Source organism: Mustelus asterias, chromosome 6 (assembly GCF_964213995.1).
Source record: "Mustelus asterias chromosome 6, sMusAst1.hap1.1, whole genome shotgun sequence".
NCBI classification, from domain to species: Eukaryota; Metazoa; Chordata; class Chondrichthyes; order Carcharhiniformes; family Triakidae; genus Mustelus; species Mustelus asterias.
The window spans coordinates 5,051,620-5,071,095 of NC_135806.1; the positions used below are offsets into that span (position 1 = coordinate 5,051,620).

The 19,476-nt window shown below is 46.6% G+C and overlaps 1 protein-coding gene across 3 annotated transcripts in view; it reads left to right on the forward strand.

The window, feature by feature from the left end:
- Window positions 1-13,823, forward strand: part of LOC144494735 (beta-crystallin B1-like) — a 94,920-nt gene extending 81,097 nt beyond the window's left edge. For all 3 annotated transcript variants that reach the window (XM_078214007.1, XM_078214008.1, XM_078214009.1), the window contains 4 exons: window positions 2,484-2,553; window positions 6,215-6,373; window positions 10,371-10,660; window positions 12,971-13,823. In XM_078214007.1, the coding sequence (XP_078070133.1) occupies window positions 2,484-2,553; window positions 6,215-6,373; window positions 10,371-10,660; window positions 12,971-13,180 (729 nt within the window). In that variant the 3' untranslated portion in view covers window positions 13,181-13,823. The remainder of the gene's footprint in view (window positions 1-2,483; window positions 2,554-6,214; window positions 6,374-10,370; window positions 10,661-12,970) is intronic.
- The last annotated feature ends 5,653 nt before the right edge of the window (window positions 13,824-19,476 follow it).

Here is a 19,476-nt window from a genome sequence, read left to right on the forward strand (position 1 = left end):
AATAACAAAAAGGTCAGAACTACACTCTGACAACTCCAGCATTTACAAATATTCATCTTCCTTTACAAGACTGAGGACAAGGACAGTCAGTATAATCTCCAGGGATGCACATTTTTCTGATTTGCTTAAAGGCCTTTGTTAGAAAAACAAAGGTCATTTTAAGGGATTTATATTTGTATTGGTAAACATTAAAAATAAGGTGTAATTTTAAGTGGGATTACTATAATGTTTCTGTGCTTGGAAGGGTAAAATTTATAGTTAGATTTGTGTTGGACAAAGGTGTTTGTATGTGTGGGGTTGGTTAAGTTCCAAATGTGATTCTATTGTGCTTAGAGAGGGCTTTGGCGAAAAGAGTAGATAAACCAGCAGTAGTTGCTTAGCAACTGAGACTTGTAAGGTCGAGAAGCTTTTAAGTTTTAGCTTAACTAATTTGATTGAAATTGGAGATGGGTTGGTGAGAGAAAAGGCAGCTTTCACAACTCTGGTGGAAGCAGTTGGTTTAGAAGGCCAGAAAGGGAACATCTCTCTCAGCTTTGTTAAAAGAAACGCCATACCATAGAGCAATTGTTAAGGAAATAAGTGCAGAGATCTGAAGAGCAGCTTGTTAAGGAAACTAGAGAAATAAAGAGAAATTTCGAACAAGTCTGAAGTTAAAGGTACGAGAACAGAAAAATGTTCAGTAAAGACAGTCTGAGCCGAAAAGAGGCTGAGATGCCAGAAAGATATCTGAATTGGATCTTCGGGTTGGTGAGATTTTATCACAGCCTGTGGTACGCGAGTTGAAATAACTATTTATTAGAAATTGGTGGCTGGATCTCATTTTGTGTAAAAGCAGTTAAGACAAAGGAAAGCTTAAAAAGGGATGGTGTAAAATCCTGGACTGGATTCATTGGTAAAAATTCCGACTCTCCGTGTTCGCCATCCTGAAAATTCAGGCCAATGGCCTCTCACTGTGGCACCCAGGATTATAAATTATTTTAAATATTAAGTGCTTCTGCGTTGATCCTCTGAAACTGCAGATTTAACGATTATAGAACATAGAACATTACAGCGCAGTACAGGCCCTTCGGCCCTCGATGTTGCGCCGACCAGTGGAACCAATCTAAAGCCCCTCTAATCTACACTATTCCAATATCATCCATATGTTTATCCAATAACCATTTGAATGCTCTTAATGTTGACGAGTCCACTACTGCTGCAGGCAGGGCATTCCACGCCCTTACTACTCTCTGAGTAAAGAACCTACCTCTGACATCTGTCCTATATCTCTCACCCCTCAATTTAAAGCTATGTCCCCGCGTGCTAGCCATCACCATCTAAGGAAAAAGGCTCTCACTATCCACCCTATCTAATCCTCTGATCATCTTGTATGCCTCTATTAAGTCACCTCTTAACGTTCTTCTCTCTAATGAAAACAACCTCAAGCCTCTCAGCCTTTCCTCATACGATTTTCCCACCATACCAGGCAACATCCTGGTAAATCTCCTCTGCACTCTTTACAACACTTCCACATCTTTCCTATAATACGGCGACCAGAACTGTACGCAATACTCCAAATGCGGCCGCACCAGAGTTTTGTACAGTTGCAGCATGACCTCCTGGCTCCGAAACTCAATCCCTCTACCAATAAAAGCTAACACACCGTACGCCTTCTTAACAACCCTATCAACCTGGGTGCCAACTTTCAGGGATCTATGCACATGGACACCCAGATCCCTCTGTTCATCCACACTACCAAGTATCTTACCATTAGCCCAGTACTCTGTATTCCTGTTACTCCTTCCAAAGTGAATCCCCTCACAATTATGTCTCCCATGAGGCTGACACTCCTTATCATTTCTTTGTGTGTTTTCTGAAATTTTGGTGGGGAATTGTAGGGTATAGTTCTGAATGTCCCAGCACAGTGCATCAAGACTTGTCGATGCAGTCATCCGATACTCCCAAATACAGAGAGATTTGCATTTCAATAGCACCTTTCATGGCTTCAGGACATCTGAGTGCTTTACAGCCAATGAAGTACTTTTGAAATGCAGCCACTGCTGTAGGATAAATGGCAGCCAATTTGCGCACAGCAAGATCCCACAAAAAATATATTCTTTTGTTTTGAAGGGATGTTGACTGCGGGCTTCATATTGGCCAGGAGGCCACTCTGTATATTTGCCATGGCAACTATACATTCCCTTTGACAGGGCAAATGGGGCCTCAGTTTAAAATCTCACCTGAAAAACAGCACCTCTGACAGTGCAGTGCCCCCGCAGTACTGCACTGGGAGTGTCTGCCTGGATTACCTACAGGTCTCTGGAGTGGGATTCGAACCCCTGACCTTCTGGTTCGCTGTGTTACCAGCTGAGTCACAGTTGACACTGCTTTCCAATGTATGAAATATCCATGAGGAAACCTGCTGTGATTTTAAAGTAATTCTCTGGTACTTGCCTGGGACCCTGAGTATTTCCTGTTTTAACTTGACAGTTTTGTGTTGCCAGGTTTCGAGCTCGCAGGTCACAGAGGTCGTGGATGGAGCGTCTGAAAGAACCTCATGTGCAGCATCAGATGGTAAGGCCATGGTAGCAGCACATCATTCCGCCCTCTCAGGGTCACCCCGTAACATATTGCCAGGGGTTTTAGCACACGACCACCTGTCTCAAAATGTCCCCCCCCCCCCCCCCCCCCACACTCCCACCATTGGTCACCTGATATGTCAATCTTTCTGGCACTCAGCCTTCCAATGGCCAATTGGAAAGCGCGCAGCTTATTCATTACCCAATTATCACAGAACTGTTACAATGCAGATGGAGGCCATTCCGCCCATCATGACTGTACCAGCTCTCCAAATCGCCATTATGACTCGGTGCCACTCTCCTGCCTTTTGCCCGTACCACCACCCCCCCCCCCCCGCACGTTGTTTCTGTTCAAATAATCATCTAACACCCCGCCTGAATGCCTCGACTGAACCTGCCTCCACCACACTTCCAGGCCGCGCATTCCAGACCCCAACCACGTAAAAAAGATTTTCTCACCTCTCATTTCCTTCTTTTGCAAATCACTTTTAATCTGTGCTCTCTCGTTCATAATCCTTTCGCGAGCGGGAACAGTTTCTCCCTGTCACCAGATTAAAGTCCAACAGGTTCATTTGCAATCACAAGCTTTCGGAGTGCTGCTCCTTCATCCGGTGAGTGGCTCACCTGATGAAGGAGCAGCGCTCCGAAAGCTCATGATTCCAAATAAACCTGTTGGACTTTTGATTTGGTTTATTATTGTCCCATGTATTAACATACAGTGAAAAGTATTGTTTCTTGCGCGCTATTTAGACAAAGCATACCGTTCATAGAGAAGGAAACGAGCGAGTGCAGAATGTAGTGTTACAGTCATAGCTAGGGTGCAGAGAAAGATCAACTTAATGCAAGGTAAGCCCATTCAAAAGTCTGATGGCAGCAGGGAAGAAAGCTGTTCTTGAGTCGATTGGTATTTTTGGGTTTGTGAGATTTTATCGCAGCCTGTGGTATGTGAGTTGAAATAACTATTTATTAGATTTTTGTATCATTTTCCTGGTGGAAGAGAGAATGTCCGGGGTCTTTAATTATGCCGGCTGCTTTGCTGAGGCAGCAGGGAGTGTAGACAGAGTCAATGGATGGGAGGCTGGTTTGTGGCTGTTTATTGAATTCCAACCTTCTCCCCACCCAGCACCCCCTCAACAAATGTGTTAGCCACCAAGCAATTTTAACCTCCCAGAATTTCCACACGTGTAGAATGCATTTCCCCCTCAGTTTCAGAGAATCAGCTATTGTTTCTCAGCTGATGCAAAGGTTATATGAATAAAGATGAGTTTTTTCACGGAGCTTGTTGTTGTATCTGGAATGCGATGCCTGGAAGGATGGTGGTAACTTTTGAAAGGAAGTTGGATAATTTCTTGATAAAAATAGCAGGGTTGTGTGAAAAGAGCTGGCTGGGATGGGGGAGGGGATGGGTCGGATGGAAAGAGGATGGGACTAATTGGTTTGCTCTGTCAAAGAGCTGGCATAGACACAATGGACCGAATGGACTACTTCTCTGCTGTAGGATTCATTATAGAATCACAGAATACCTACAGTGCGGAAGGAGGCCATTCAGCCCACTGAGTCTGCACCAACCACAATCCCACCCAAGCCCTATCCCCATTACCCCAAGCATTTACCCTAGCTAATCCCCCTGACACTAAGGGGCAATTTAGCACGGCCAATCCACATAAACCGCACATCTTTAGACTGTGGGACGAAACCGGAGCACCCGGAAGAAACCCACGCAGACACGGGGAGAACGTGCAAACTCCACACAGACAGTGACCCAAGGCCGGAATCAAACCCGGGTCCCTGGCGCTGTGAGGCAGCAGCACTAACCACTGTGCCACCGTGCCACCCCTGGTGTCCTGCAGGTTAGGACACTTCAAGCACGTACCCAAGTGTTTTTTAAATGTGATGGGGTTTTCTGCCTCTGTCATCCCTTCAGGCAGCGAGTTTCAAATCCCCACCATACTCTGAGTGAAAGAACTTCTCCACAACCCCCAACTGATCCCTCTCCCAATTCCTTTAAATCTTTGCCCCTTGGTTAAGGATTTCCTAAAGAAAATAGATTCTTCCTATCCACTCTAACTATGCCCTTTGTAATTTTAGACATCTCAATTAAATCTCCCCTCAGCCTCCCGGTTCCAATGAAAGCCCAATCTTTCCAATCTTTCCTCAGAGTTTAAAATTCTCCATCCCCGGCAACGTGCTTGTAAATTTCCTTTGTTCCCTTTCTTGTGCAATTCCGGTAATGGGATAAGAGGAATCAATGTAATAATTCAATCAGTTTCTTCATGGTTCTAACATAAAACAATTTATCCCATTTCGAATGGCGTTCTTTCTACTTGCTTAGTATTGATCCTTGTTGATGCACCATTCTTGATTCAACAGGGGCGGCACAGTGGTTAACACTGCTGCCTCACAGCGCCAGGGACCCAGGTTCAATTCCAGCCTCGGGTCACTATTTGTGTGGAGTTTGCACATTTTCCTCGTGTCTGCGTGGGTTTCCTCTGGGTGCTCCGGTTTCCTCCCACATTCCAAAGATGTGCAGGTTAAGTTGATTGGCCATATTAGACAGGCCCTTAGTGTCAGGGGATTAGGAGGGTAAATAAGTGGGGTTATGGGGAAAGGATGGGGTTGCTGTTGGTCGATGGGCCGAATGGTCTCCTTCTGCACTATAGAGATTCAATGATTGTAAGATTTGAGGAACAGGTACCCTATACTTTGAGAGACATTCTCAGTGCAGCTCTGTAAGGGGTGTGAGGTCTACCTCAGGCTGATTTATCATAGAATCCTACAGTGCAGAAGGAGGCCATTCAGCCCATCGGGTCTGCAACGACCACAATCCCACCCAGGCCCTATCCCCGTAACCCCATGCATTTACCCTAACTAGATCCCCCTGACACTAAGGGTCAATTTAGCATGGCCAATCCACCTAACCAGCACATCTTTGGATTGTGGGAGGAAACCGGAGCATCCAGAGGAAACCCACGCAGACATGGGGAGAATGTGCAAACTCCACACAGACAGTGACCCGAGTCCGGAATCGAACCCGGGTCCCTGGCGCTGTGAGGCAGCAGTGCTAACCACTGTGCCACCGTGCCGCCCTGTGCTTTACTGCAGGACTTCTGCCTCTGCAACCATTCCACCCAGTGACAAAGCACTTGGCTTCTCCTCTTCCCCTGCCCTCCGTGATATTGACCTCACGGGGTGTCCCAAACTGCTCTACAGCAAACTAATTAATTTTTGAGGTGTGGTTACTGTTATAATGTACAAAACAGATAAGCCAAATGACTCACTTGATCTCATAAGCAACTGCGCGATAAATGACCAGATAATCTGTTTCAATAGTGTTGGTTGAGGGATGAAATATTGGTCCTGTGGAGAACTCTGCAGCTCCTCTCCGAAATAATGGCCATTGGGTCTTGGATCTGTAGCAGAGGGGCCTTTGTTTAATGTCTCATGCGGCACCTCAGACAGGGCAGCACTCCCACAGTACCGCACTCGGGGCATCAATCTTGATTCTGGGCGCAGGTTTCCGGAGTGGGACTTGAACCCACAACCTTCTGGTTCAGAGAGTGAGACTGAGCTATGGCTGACGATGTCTCAAGGTAGCGGTGTGTCCGCGGTTACTGCTTTAGGTGCACACGGTGATTATTTCCTGCGTTACCTTGCAGATACCAGTCCCCCGAGTGGCTCGCTGAATGACCCATTACAGCTCTGCATCGTGCACCCACCCCGGGGCAGGAATTCTGAAGCGGGATGCAGGAAGTCCAGCAGGCCGGGTCTGAGGGGATCGAATAGTGACCCACTGCTGCAAGAGCTAGTTATAGAAGGTAATGTGAGAGTGGGGAGCTCCTTGTGCATTGAACATTGCGGAATCTTGGTTCAATCACACTTAGAACAGTCTTGTCCTCTACTATTACAAAATGACACCAGGAGATTGGTACAAAAAATATTTGTACAGGCTGTGGCTCTCTTTTGTATAATATAGATTCATAGAATCCCTACAGCGCAGAAGGAGGCCATTCGGCCTATCATAAGACCATAAGACATAGGAGCAGAATTAGGTCACTTGGCCCATCGGGTCTGCTCCGCCATTCAATCATGGCTGATATTTTTCTCATTCCCATAACCCCTGATCCCCTTATTAATCAAGAACCTATCTATCTCTGTCTTAAAGACGCTCAATGACCTGGCCTCCCCAGCCTTCTGCGGCAAAGAGTTCCACAGATTCACCACTCTCTGGCTGAAGAAATTCCTTTTCATTTCTGTTTTAAAGGATTGTTCCTTTAACCTCCAGTTCTAGTTTTTCCTACCAGTGGAAACATCCTCTCCACATCCACTCTATCCATCGAGCCTGCACTGACCACAATCCCATCCAGGACCTATCCCCTTAATCCCATGTATTTACCCCGCTAATTCTCCGACACCATGGGGCAATTTACCTTGGCCAATCAACCTAACCCGCGCATCTTTGGAGTGTGGAAGCACTCGGAGGAAACCCACGCAGACACTGGGAGAACGTGCAGACTCTGCACAGACAGTGACCCAAGCCTGGGTTCCTGGCGCTGTGAGGCAGCAGTGCTAACCACTGTGCCACCGTGCCTCGGGCAGGATTTTCTGGTTTTGGGGCGAGCGTGGCTGGAAAATCCCACCCAAAGAGTATTTCCACTTGAGGGCAGGACCGGAACGAGGGAGCCATCAATAGAAGACTATTGAATCCAGTAGGAAGTTCAGGAGCAAGGTCTTTATTTAGAGAGTGTTCAGAATGTGGAACTCGCTACTCAGGGAGTGGTTGAGGTGAAAAGTGTAGCTACAGTTCAGGGGAAGCTGGATAAAGATGAGGGAGAAAGGAACAGAAGCACAAAGGGACTTGGGAGTCGTTGTTCAAGATTCTCTTAAGGTTAACATGCAGGTTTAGTCGGCAGTTAGGAAGGCAAATGTAATGTTAGCATTGAGGTCGAGAGGGCTAGAATACAAGAGCAGGGATGTACTTCTGAGGCTGTATAAGGCTCTGGTCAGATCCCATTTGGGGTATTGTGAGCAGTTTTGGGCCCCATATCTAAGGAAGGATGTGCTGGCCTTGGAAAGGGTCCAGAGGAGGTTCACAAGAATGATCCCTAGAATGAAGAGCTTGTCGTATGAGGAACGTTTGAGGACTCTGGGTACACGGAGTGGAAGATTGGAAACTGACCAGGAGAGTGTTGGAAAAATCGAGTCCGGAATGAACAAGGACATAGACGAGGGTTTCAGCTGAAGCGGGAGGGCAATGTTACAGAAGGAGGTGGTCTTAGCGATAGAGAATAAGGGGCTGGGACGTTGGCTAATTGTTGAATTAGGCAGCAGGATTGCAAGCAGCACAATACAATTTGAGATGCTGATTTTCTAGTTGAGATCCAGGATGATGGTTGCCCACAAGCGACCACAAGCTGCTAATCTGATCAAGATGTTCAGATCAGGATAGAAACCAGGAAATGGATGCTTGTGAGGTTTGTAAATGTTATTTGAAACCTGAGGTTAGGTAACAACCTTGAAATTACTTCCTTATCTCATTAATAAAATATACTTTCATTTTATGCGAATGCTTTTGTTGCATTCTTCTTTCCTTCCCTGTCGTCATTATATGAGATCATAAAATATAGGAGCAGAATTAGGCCATTCGGCCCATCGAGTCTGCTCCGCCATTCAATCATGGCTGATATGATTCTCATCCCCATTCTCCTGCCTCCTCCCCGTAACCCTTACTGATCAAGAAACTATCTGTCTCTGCCTTAAAGATACTTAATGACCTGGCCTCCTCTATGGTAATGAGTTCCACAGATTCACCACCCTCTGGCTGAAGAAATTCCTCTTCATCTCAGTTTTAAAGGAGCGACCCTTCACTCTGAGGTTGTGCCCTCGAGTTCTAGTCTCTCCCACTAGTGGAACCACCCTCCCCACGTCCACTCTATCCAGGCCTCTCAGTATTCTGTAAGTTTCAATTAGATCCCCCTTCATCCTTCTAAACTCCATTGAGTATAGACCCAGACTCCTCAACTTGCAACGTTGCCATTTGCCAGTTTATCCCCAAGAGCTCATCCACTGAGAATTGCAGAGTAACTGAGACCCTGGGGAGACGCTGCTCTGTCCTGACTGCCAGGGGCCTGAAGCAGTGATGTTACCCCAATCCGAACTTGCACCACGTCCCATTCGCCCATCTCCTGTGCTCGCTGACCTACATTAGTTTTGGCAAGGCCTCAAGTTGAAATTTCTCATTCCGATATTCAAATTCCTGCCTGGCCTCATCCCTCCCAATCCCAATATCTGGAATCACTACTACCCGAGTGAGCAATGCTCACATCCCATGGACCAGAAAAAGTCAAATTCCTCTGATCCTGGTTTCACTTGCATCCCTAATTTTAATCACCCCCACCATTGGTGGCTGTGCCTCCAGCTGCCTAGACCTTTAACTCTGAAATTCCCTCCTTAATCCTCTCCGTCCCTCCACCCTTCTTTAAAACCTGCTGCTTTGACAGAATCTGCCCTCATACCTCCAAATATGGCTGGCTGTTAAATTGTGCTCGATGACGCCCTTGTGAGGGGCTTTGGGATAGTTTAGATGTCAGAAGCATTGTAACTTGTTGCTGCCTGATGTTTTGTTCAGTGGGACAGGTTCAACAATGGCGTAGGAACTCCTCTCATCTTTAGAGGCTGGTGCAGATGTACAAATCCTAACAGGAACCTTCCGCTCTGAATGGGGCAGCCTGAGGCACTTAGCGGGTGGAGGATTGACTTTCGATGGCCAGCTCAGACACAATGGGCCGAAGGGCCTCTTTCTGTATTGTAAATGGCGGTGGAAATGGCTGCTACGAGAGGACACAGGTTTAAGGTGCTGGGGGGGTAGGTACAGGGGAGATGTTAGGGGTAAGTTTTTCACACAGAGGGTGGTGGGCGAGTGGAATCGGCTTCTGTCAGTGGTGGTGGAGGCAAACTCAATAGGGTCTTTTAAGAGACTCCTGGATGAGTACATGGAGCGTAATAGGATGGAGGGTTATAGGTAGGCCTAAAAGGTAGGGATATGTTCGGCACAACTTGTGGGGCCGAAGGGCCTGTTTTGTGCTGTAGTTTTTCTGTGTTTCTATGCAAAACTCTGACTCCAGCATTGATGACCTTCGACCTCTCCGAGGGCCAGTACTGGACCTGGAAGGTGACATACGACCACTCGCAGTGAGGCTAGCCTCTGTGATGGTCCCAACACAGATGCATTCAGCAGTGATCTAGATATGTCTCCAAAGCTAGAGGTTGGGGGGTGGAGGGGAGGGACACAAAGGGGCAGATATCCCCTCGACTTGGGGGGTTGCCAACTCTATTCCTGCAAGCTTCATCTGATGGTCACCTGCTGTCAACTGCTTCGCCCTCACTCCCGCCATTGGCTGCCCGACATGTCAATCTACCTGAAGTCCCACCTTCCCCCACCGATTGGGCACTTGAACACAGTCTTCATAAGGTGATTGGATTACTTTTCCCATTGCTCCTGTGATAATTACCTGTGGGTTTTTAACTTTTGGCAGCATCCTGGAGTTTCGTGTACAATTTCTGGAGACTCCGGGCAAACCCAGAGGGTTGGCAACCCTACATTCCATTCCCCCCCCCCGGTCACTTCTGGAATGCTGATTACATGAGGTAGAAACATCATGGATGTGGGTTCTCCCCAGTTCCTTTTCTGCCACCATTTCCCCCACGTAATGAGCCCAATTTTCCCCCCCTCCCCCACACCCCAATAATTTCAGCCTATTTTCGTCCTGTATCCATTGTGTAACATTCTCATCAGTTTCTTTCTGTTTGGCTCAGAATTAGTGGTCAGCTGTGAAGCGGCCACACAGACGGACGAAAGGCCAGAGGTCCAGGTCGTGACCTTGCGAAGGGGTCACAGGTCGGGTGCCCCCAGGTCGAGGCCCAGGTCGCTGGTGGATTACAGCAGCTACAGAGACACCAAGCTATTGGTTGCTAGCTTCTTGGAGCACTCATCATGCGCAATGACCCCTGAGGTGCAGGAACTGGTGGAAAATATCCGCTCGGTCTTACAGTCCGATGAGGAACACATGGAGGAGGCAGTGGCCAGTGCCAACATACTCGATCAGGTGAGAGGCACTCGCTGTAACCGTCTAATGTGTGTTAGTGTTTCTGGCCCAATGCAGGATGTGTCAGGACAGAGGAGGATTCAGAGGCCCAGTGTGAATTGGTTAGATTGGCACATGATACCAAACTCATTGGGAACGCAGGGGAGTCTGAGGGAGAAAATGTTAGCCAGCAAGTCGTGAGTTCAAATCCCACTGCAGGGACTCGAGACCAAACTCAAGGCTGACCCTCCTGGTGTGGTACTCCCAGAGGAGACGTTAAATCAATCAAGGCCTTGCGTGCCCTTGTAGGTGAGTATAAAAGGCCTCAAGGTAACACTGAGAAAGAAAGGAAGAGCGGGATAATGACCTGTTTCGGTGCTGTGAAATTTGATGTAAAGTATATTCTTCGGACGGATCTCAAACAAGACAGCTGACAATGTTTTTTTAAACTCGTTCATGAGACGTGGGAGACTGGCATTTGTTGCCCATCCCTAATTGCCCTTGAACTGTGTGTCTCGCTCGGCCATTTCAGAGGGCATTTAGGAGTCAACCACATTGCTGTGGGTCTGGAGTCACATGTAGGCCAGACCGGGTAAGGACGGCAGATTTCCTCCCCCAAAGGACATTAGTGAACCAGATGGGTTTTTACAACAATCGATGATAATTGTATGGGTGACATTGTGGCACAGTGTTTAGCACTGCTACCTCACAGCGCCAGGGACCCGGGTTCAATTCCGGCCTCGGGTCACTGTCTGTGTGGAGTCTGCGCATTCTCCCCGTGTCTGCGTGGGTTTCCTCCGGGTACTCCGGTGTATAAAATTATGAAAGGCATAGAACGTGTATAAAATTATGAAAGGCATAGATAGGGTGAACGGTGGGAAGCTTTTCCCCGGGTCGGTGGTGACGTTCACAAGGGGTCATAGGTTCAAGGTGAAGGAGGGGGGAGGTTTAACACAGATATCAGAAGGACATATTTTACACAGAGGGTCGTGGGGGCCTGGAATGTGTTGCCGGGTAAGGTGGTGGAGGCGGACACACTGGGAACGTTTAAGACTTATCTAGACAGCTATATGAGCGGAGTGGGAATGGAGGGATACAAAAGAGTGGTCTAGTTTGGACCAGGGAGCGGCGCGGGCTAATTGTTCTTTGTTTCTTGTTTCAAGGCTTCATTCTATGATCATCTTGCTGGTGCCAGTACAGAGCGAGACTGCGGATAGTTGGGAACCTGTCTCGGGGGCAGGGAATTCATATGGTGTTCGTGGAAGTGGAAATGAATAGGGTTGGGAAGCATTTTCCGATCAGGGCCAGTGTGATCTCCTGGACTCGTTTCGATCGCCTCAGGGGCTCGGAGAGGAATTTCCCAGATTTCTTTTCCCCATATTGGCCCTGGGGTTTTCACTCTGGGTTTTCGCCTCTCCCTGGAGATCACATGGTCTGGAATGGGGGGGTGGGGGTGAGTTAATAGGTTGTGATGAACAAAGCATCGTAGCTGTGAGGGACAGCTCGGTGGATAGGATATTAGTATGTAGATAGGCTGGAAAATTGGGCGGGGATCCTGGATTCAGGATTCAATCCTGGACCGGGGAGCGGCATGGGCTTGGAGGGCCGAAGGGCCTGTTCCTGTGCTGTATTGTTCTTTGTACTCCGGTTTCCTCCCACTGTCCAAAGATGTGCAGGTTAGGTGGATTAGCCATACTAAGTTGCCCCTTATTGTCCAAAGATGTGTAGGTTGGGGGAATAGTTGGATAAATATGTGGGGTTACTGGGACAGGGCCTGAGTAAGATGTTCTGTGCGAGAGACGGCGCAGACTTGATGGGCTGAATGGTCTCTTTCTGCACTGTAGGGATTCTGCGATTGTCATGATCACCATTACTAAACTAGCTTTGAATTCCAGATTTATTAATTGAATTTAAATTCCCCCAGCTGCCAAGATGGGATTTGAACCCACATTCAGCACAGCACAATCATAACAGGTGGCACAGTGGTTCGCACTGCTGCCTCACAGCGCCAAAGACCCAGGTTCAATTCCCGGCTTCGGGTCACTGTCTGTGTAGAGTTTGCACATTCTCCCCGTGTCTGCGTGGGTTTCCTCCGGGTGCACCAGTTTCCTCCCACACTCCAAAGATGTGCGGGTTAGGTGGATTGGCCGTGCTAAATTGCCCCTTAGTGTCAGGGGGACTAGCTAGGGTAAACACATGGGGTTGGGGCCTGGGTGGGATTGTGGTCGGTGCAGACTCGATGGGTCTGCACCAACTATTCCTCTGTGCTCCTCCGACCCTGTAGTTTCTATAACAGCTCCATCTGTTTTTTTTACCCCCTTTTCCGGCCAGGCTATCACCGGCAGCTCCGAACACAACATCTCAAACAGGGAGACACCTCAGACACAGGGCCACGCGCGGCTACTCCACCTGCAGAGCTGCGGCGACCTGAGCACATACGCTGGCGCCGGGTCGGAGGTGGGAGACGGCAGCGACGAGCAGAAAAGCCAGCAGGAGCGGCCTCACAGCCTGATTGGCGTGATACAGGAGACTGTGCTTTAAATACACAGGACATTGCAAAAGGTGCGATCCGAGCCAGGACACAGCTTCACAACACCAGCAACTAATCCTGCCCAGGAGGGAATAAGCCTAAAGATGGATGTGCAATATGAGGAAAGGGAGAGACTGACATAGAACTATACTTAACATGCTGGAGAACAAAGTATGCAAACATAACTTAGGAGATTCAGTAAAAAAAACTGCTCAAAATATGCTTAGTTCAGTGGCAAATGATGAAATTTGCCCTTTATATTGTAAAATGCCAAGGTGTCCAAAAGCATCTCATGTCTCTGGTAAGCCAACGATTTTGATGTCTGCCTAACCGCCCAGATTCACCCAAGAGGGATTTGACTTCTCTGCACCTGTCTAATCATGTCAAAGGGCACTTTATTTAAAACGGAAAATGAGGAATTGCTTGGTGGGGCAAGGCAGTAACACGAGGACGGGTTTAACACGAGGACGGGTTTAACACTGATACTTTCCCTTTGGTTTCTTTTATTGCTCTGAGTTACTTGGTCTTTGCATTTTGTAGTACCGTTTTGTTTCAACTTTAACAAACGAACTAGTAGGTTTCTAATCTTTAATGTTATATATGTATAGAGAAAAAAAATATAGATTATATATAAAAATAAAAAGCCTGCAACTATTCCTGTTCCATTTCGCACTGTAACACAAGCATCTCACACAGGTACCAATCTACTACAGAGAATTCTACATGTCTGTGAATTACACCAAATTAGTGTCCGATTTCGTCCAATGGTACAGAAGAATTTACAATGTCACTGCAGTTTATATCGGTTTGTAACTGGCTCAGTGGAAATCACTCTTTCACTGATTCTGAAAGTCGTGGATTCAAGTCACACGTGAGAGACTGGGCTGACACTCCCCGTGCTCTACTGAGGGAGTTCATATACTTATCAGTGTCACAAGTAGGCTCACATTAACATTGCAATGAAGTTACTGTGAAAATCCCCTAGTCGCCACACTCCGGCGCCTGTTCGGATACACCGAGGGAGAATTTAGCACGGCCAATGCACTTAACCAGCACGTCTTTCAGACTGTGGGAGGAAACCGGAGCAGCCGGAGGAAACCCACGCAGACACGGGGAGAATGTGCAGACTCCGCACAGACAGTGACCCGAGCCAGGAATCGAACCCGGGTCCCTCGCGCTGTGAGGCAGCAGTGTTAACCACTGTCAGAAGTGCCATCTTTTGGGTGAGATGTTAAACCAAGGCCCAATCTGCCCTCGTGTGAAATTCAATGTAAAATATGTCTTTCTTCTGATGAATCCCAAACGAGGGACTTAAAAATTCCTTCATGGAATGTGGGCGTTGCTGTCCCAGAAACGCTTAACAAGACACAGATGGATGGAAAAAGATTGTATTGTTATCATATTGAAGAAAAACAGGGAAGTTCTCCTCTTCCTGATACTTATCCCTCAAACAGCATTACTAAAACAAATTAATAACATTGTTGTGGGTGGGAACTTGCTGTCTGCAAATTGGTTGCCACATTCCCTATTACTGCGACGACAGTTCCTCGATTGTTAACACTTTGGTTATGGTCTGAGGTCAGGAAAGGTGCTTTATAAATGCAAGTTCTTTGATTTATAAGAGGTATTGAACAGGTTGGGGCTATCTCCTCGCAGAGAGAAGGCTGAGGAAACCACCTGATAGAGGTAGAGGAATGCAAAACTTTGGATCTTCCTGCGGTCGTGAATAAATGCAAGTTATTTCTTACCTTGGAAAAGCACAGTGAAAGCAGCATCTACTCTTCCCTGAGAAAGGAGCAGGTTTTCCAATGTCACTTACATGTGGTAACTGTGTACATTTATTCCCTACAGATTAGTTCATGCCATTGCTGTGTGTATATTGTATAACACAAACCATGTTCTGCCTTAAACACACCTCAAGGACAACTTGTCTGTATCAATGGGATTTTACTTCCATTTCACGAGAGAAGCTGGTGGTGATGTCACTGGCTTAGTAATCCAGAGGCCCAGGCTAATGGGCACGGGTTCAAATCCCCCCACAGCAGTTGTGGAATTCAAGAACAAAGAAAAGTACAGCATAGGAACAGGCCCTTCGGCCCTCCAAGCCTGTGCCAATCATGATGCCCTAACTAAAATTTTAAAAACCCTACTGCCCTTACTCGGTCCGTATCCCTCTATTCCCTCCCTATTCATGTACCCATGCAGATGCCTCTTAAATGTTGCTAATGTTCCTGCTTCCATCACCTGCTCTGGCAGCACCTTCCAGGCACCCACCACTCTCTGCGTGAAAAACTTCCCCCGCACATCTCCCTTAAACTCTCCCCCTCTCACCTTGAACCTGTGCCCCCTTGTAATGGACACTTCCACCCTGGGGAAAAAGCCTCTATTCACCATGTCTATGCCTCTCATAAGGTTGTAGACTTCTATCAGGTCTCCCCTCAGCCTCCATCTTTCCAATTTACATTCAATTAATAGATTTGGAATTAAAGATTGTCTCTGTAATGGTGACCATGAAACTACAATCAATTGTTGTAAATAATGTCTCTTGTTCACTGCTGCCCTTACCTGATCTGGCCTACGTGTCACTCTGGATCCATTGTTGACTCTTAGCTTCCCTCTGAAACGGTCTTACCAAGGCACTCGGTTCAAAAGGGCAACAAATACTGGCCTGGCCAGTGACATCCATTTCACATGAAAGAATAAAAGCAAACTTTGAATGTGAGACTAAAATCCCTCATCGATGATAGCTTTCAACTGCGGAGAATGGCAGTGGACCTATGTGCATCGCTCATGGACCCAACTCCAAGAACAATGTGCTCACTCACTGAGTCAATCACTCCCTCAGGTGCAATTTTGCACCATTTGCTTTCTTAATAAAATTGACTGTGAATAATGGGATTCGGGAGTGACATTAACGCAGGGCATCCGGCGATGGCATTGTGTAAGTGACACGCTTGGGGGAAAATGAACCCAGTGCCACACACTGTTCCACACACTTCATTAATACATGGACATTTGCCAGAAGCTGGAGAATGTGGAACTTGTTGCCACAGCAAATGGTGGAGGGAGGCCAACGGCACTGATACATTGAAGCTCGAGAAACATGGAGAGGAAGGAATAGAAGGCTATGCTGATGGTGTAAGATGACGGTGGGGAGGGGAGGTGGGATGAGACTTGTGTGGAGCATAAACACCAGCACAGAGCAGCTGGGTCGAATGGCCTGTTTCTGTGCTGTACCTTCTATTTTTGTTATGAAATGGAGGCATCTGTCTGGGACTTCAATCTTGTTAAAGTGACCAGTTCTCATTTCCAATGGGACAATTACTGGAGCTATAGGGACAATCAATCTTTAATCAGTTTGGCTGGATCGGATTCTGCCCATTCCATTCCATTAACATATTTATAACGATGCTTCGCGAAAATACAACCGACAAACTAAAAAGTACTGGTAAAAGGTGGAGGGAATCAAAGTTACTAGTTTAGATCGTTATATGGTTGATTAATTTATATAGTTAATAGTTTAACTTGTTATATGGCTGAATAGTTTATATAACTTGAACAGCTATGTAGTTGCCCAAAGGGAGTCTAAAACTAGCGGGCATAGGCTTAAGGTGAGAAGGGAGAGATGCAAAAGGGTCCGGTGGGGCGTTTTTTTCACACAGAGGATGGTGAGTGTCTGGAACAAGCTGTTCCAGAGGTAGTAGTAGAGGCGGGTACAATGTTATCTTTTAAAGAGCGTTTAGGCAATTTCATGGCTAAGATGGGTATAGAGGGATATGGGCCAAATGCGGGCAATTGGGACTAGTTTAGGGGGTTTTTAAAAAAGGGCGGCATGGACAAGTTGGGCCGAAGGGTCTGTTTCCATGCTGTAAACCTCTATGACTCTATATAGTTTAGGTAGTTAGACTGAGTAGACTGGGATTATACTCATTGTAATTTAGAAGAATGAGGAGGGATCTTACCTATGCCTTTCATAATTTTATGTTTCTATAAGATAGAAACAGGGAGGTTGTTTCCTCAGGCAGGAGAAACCAGAACAAGGGGGCATGGTCTCAAAATAAGGGGGAGCAGATTTAGGACTGAGTTGAGGAGGAACTTCTTCACACAAAGGGTTGTGAATCTGTGGAATTCCCTGCCCAGTGAAGCAGTTGAAGCTACCTCATTGAATGTTTTTAAGGCAAAGATAGATCTTTGAACAGTAAAGGAATTAAGGGTTATGGTGAGCGGGCGGGTAAGTGGAGCGGAATCCACGAAAAGATCAGCCATGATCTTATTGAATGGTGGAGCAGGCTCGAGGAGCCAGATGGCCTACTCCTGCTCCTAGTTCTTGTATGGCTGAATAATTCATTTGGTTAAAATAGTTCTATAGTTGAATAGTTTATATAGTTACATAGTTGAATAATTTGTATAGGTAATAGTTCAGATTGCTGAGTAGTTTATATAGTTTAGTTAATATTTATATATTTTAGATAGTTATATGGTTAAATTGTACAAATGAACATTTAAATTCCTGTGGAAGATCTTCAATCTCTAACTGAAGACAAGATAGTTATAATAAATAAAAAGGTTGGCATTTACATATAGATTTTTATATTTAATTGGAATTGGTGGAACAAATGTGTGGATTTGGTTCTGTTTTGGACTAAGTCCATTTGCTTATAATTGTGTTGTTCCCTTTTCCGATGGTTCTATGGTTTTGTTAGCAGCTTCCTTGGGTGTCGTTTCTAAAGGGATTACTGGGTTTAACACTTGAGAAAACTTTTCTAAAAACTAAAATAACATGGAACAAGCTGGTGTCTGAATGTTGATGGGATATTTAGGGTCCTTGTGGCTGGATGTCCAAGAGGACTGGTTGCATTTCAAAGCTCTTTTACAGAAAAACATTTCAAGTTTCAAGAATCATCGGCATGTTCCGCTAAATGAAGAGTTCATTCTCACTGTGGGCGTGCTTCAAGTATTAGCAGTAGCTCCATATGAAACGTACAATTAGATTACCGCAACTCTCTACAGGCACCACCAGACTTGGCCTTGTGCACAGACAGTTGCTAAAAACTCAAAAGAGAAATAATAGTGAACGGCGGTTACAACAACTTGCATTTATATAACCCCTTTAATGTAGCAACATGTCCCAAGGTGCTTTGTGGGAGGTTATCAGACAAAGGTACTTTTTCTTTATTAATTTGTGGGACATGGGCATCGCTGGCTGGGCCAGCATTTATTGCCAATCCCTAGTTGCCCGAGGGCAGTTGAGAGTCAACCACATTGCTGTGGCTCTGGAGTCACGTGTAAGCCAGACAGGGTAAGAATGGCAGATTTCCTTCCCTAAAGGACATTAGTGAACCAGATGGGTTTTTACGACAATCGACAATGGTTTCGTGGTCATTCAGTAGATTCTTAAATTCCAGATTTTTTTTTATTGAATTCAAATCCCCACCATCTGCCGTGGCGGGATTCGAACCCAGGTCCCCAGAACATTAGCAAAGCTTCTGGATTAATAGTCTAGCGATAGTACCACGAGGCCATCGCCTCCCTGAAAGAGAAAGGCTTGATCGATGAGGTAGGTTTAAGTAAGTGCTTGGAAGAAGATGGGGAGGTTTACGGAGGGAATTCTGTGACTTTGGACACACTCAGCTGGAGGCAGAGACAGCAATGATGCAGCGACTAAAGTCAGGAACATGAACTGGAGGAGCCCAGAGATCCCACAAGGGCTGTGGGACTGAACAGGATTAGAGATAGGGAGGTAACGAGGTCTTGGAGGGATTGGAAATCGCGGATGAGAATTTTGAATCGGAGGTGTTTTTGGACACAGGAGCCAGTTGGGTCTGGGGTATATTGGGCAAGGGTCAACAGATCTTGGTATATAAAGTTAGGATATGGGCAGCAGAATCTTGAATGAGCTGAAGTTTATGGATGTTGTATAAGAGACCAGCCAGCAGAGTAGGGTAGCATTATCATTTAGAATGTGGGGCAGGGGACGTTGTGTGATCCATTTGAAAAGAGATTCTTCAACCAAAAAGGGGATGGCACGGTGGCACAATGGTTCGCACTATTGCCTCACAGCTCCAGGGACCCGGGTTCGATTCCTGGCCTGGGTCACTGTCTGTGTGGAGTCTGCATGTTCTCCCCGTGTCTGCGTGGGTTTCCTCCGGGTGCTCTGGTTTCCTCCCACAGTCCAAAGACGTGCGGGTTAGGTGGATTGGCCATGCTAAATTGCTTCTTAGTGTCAGGGGAACTAACTAGGGCAAATGCATGGGATTATGGGGATAGGGCCTGGGTGGGATTGTGGTTGGTGCCGACTCGATGGGCT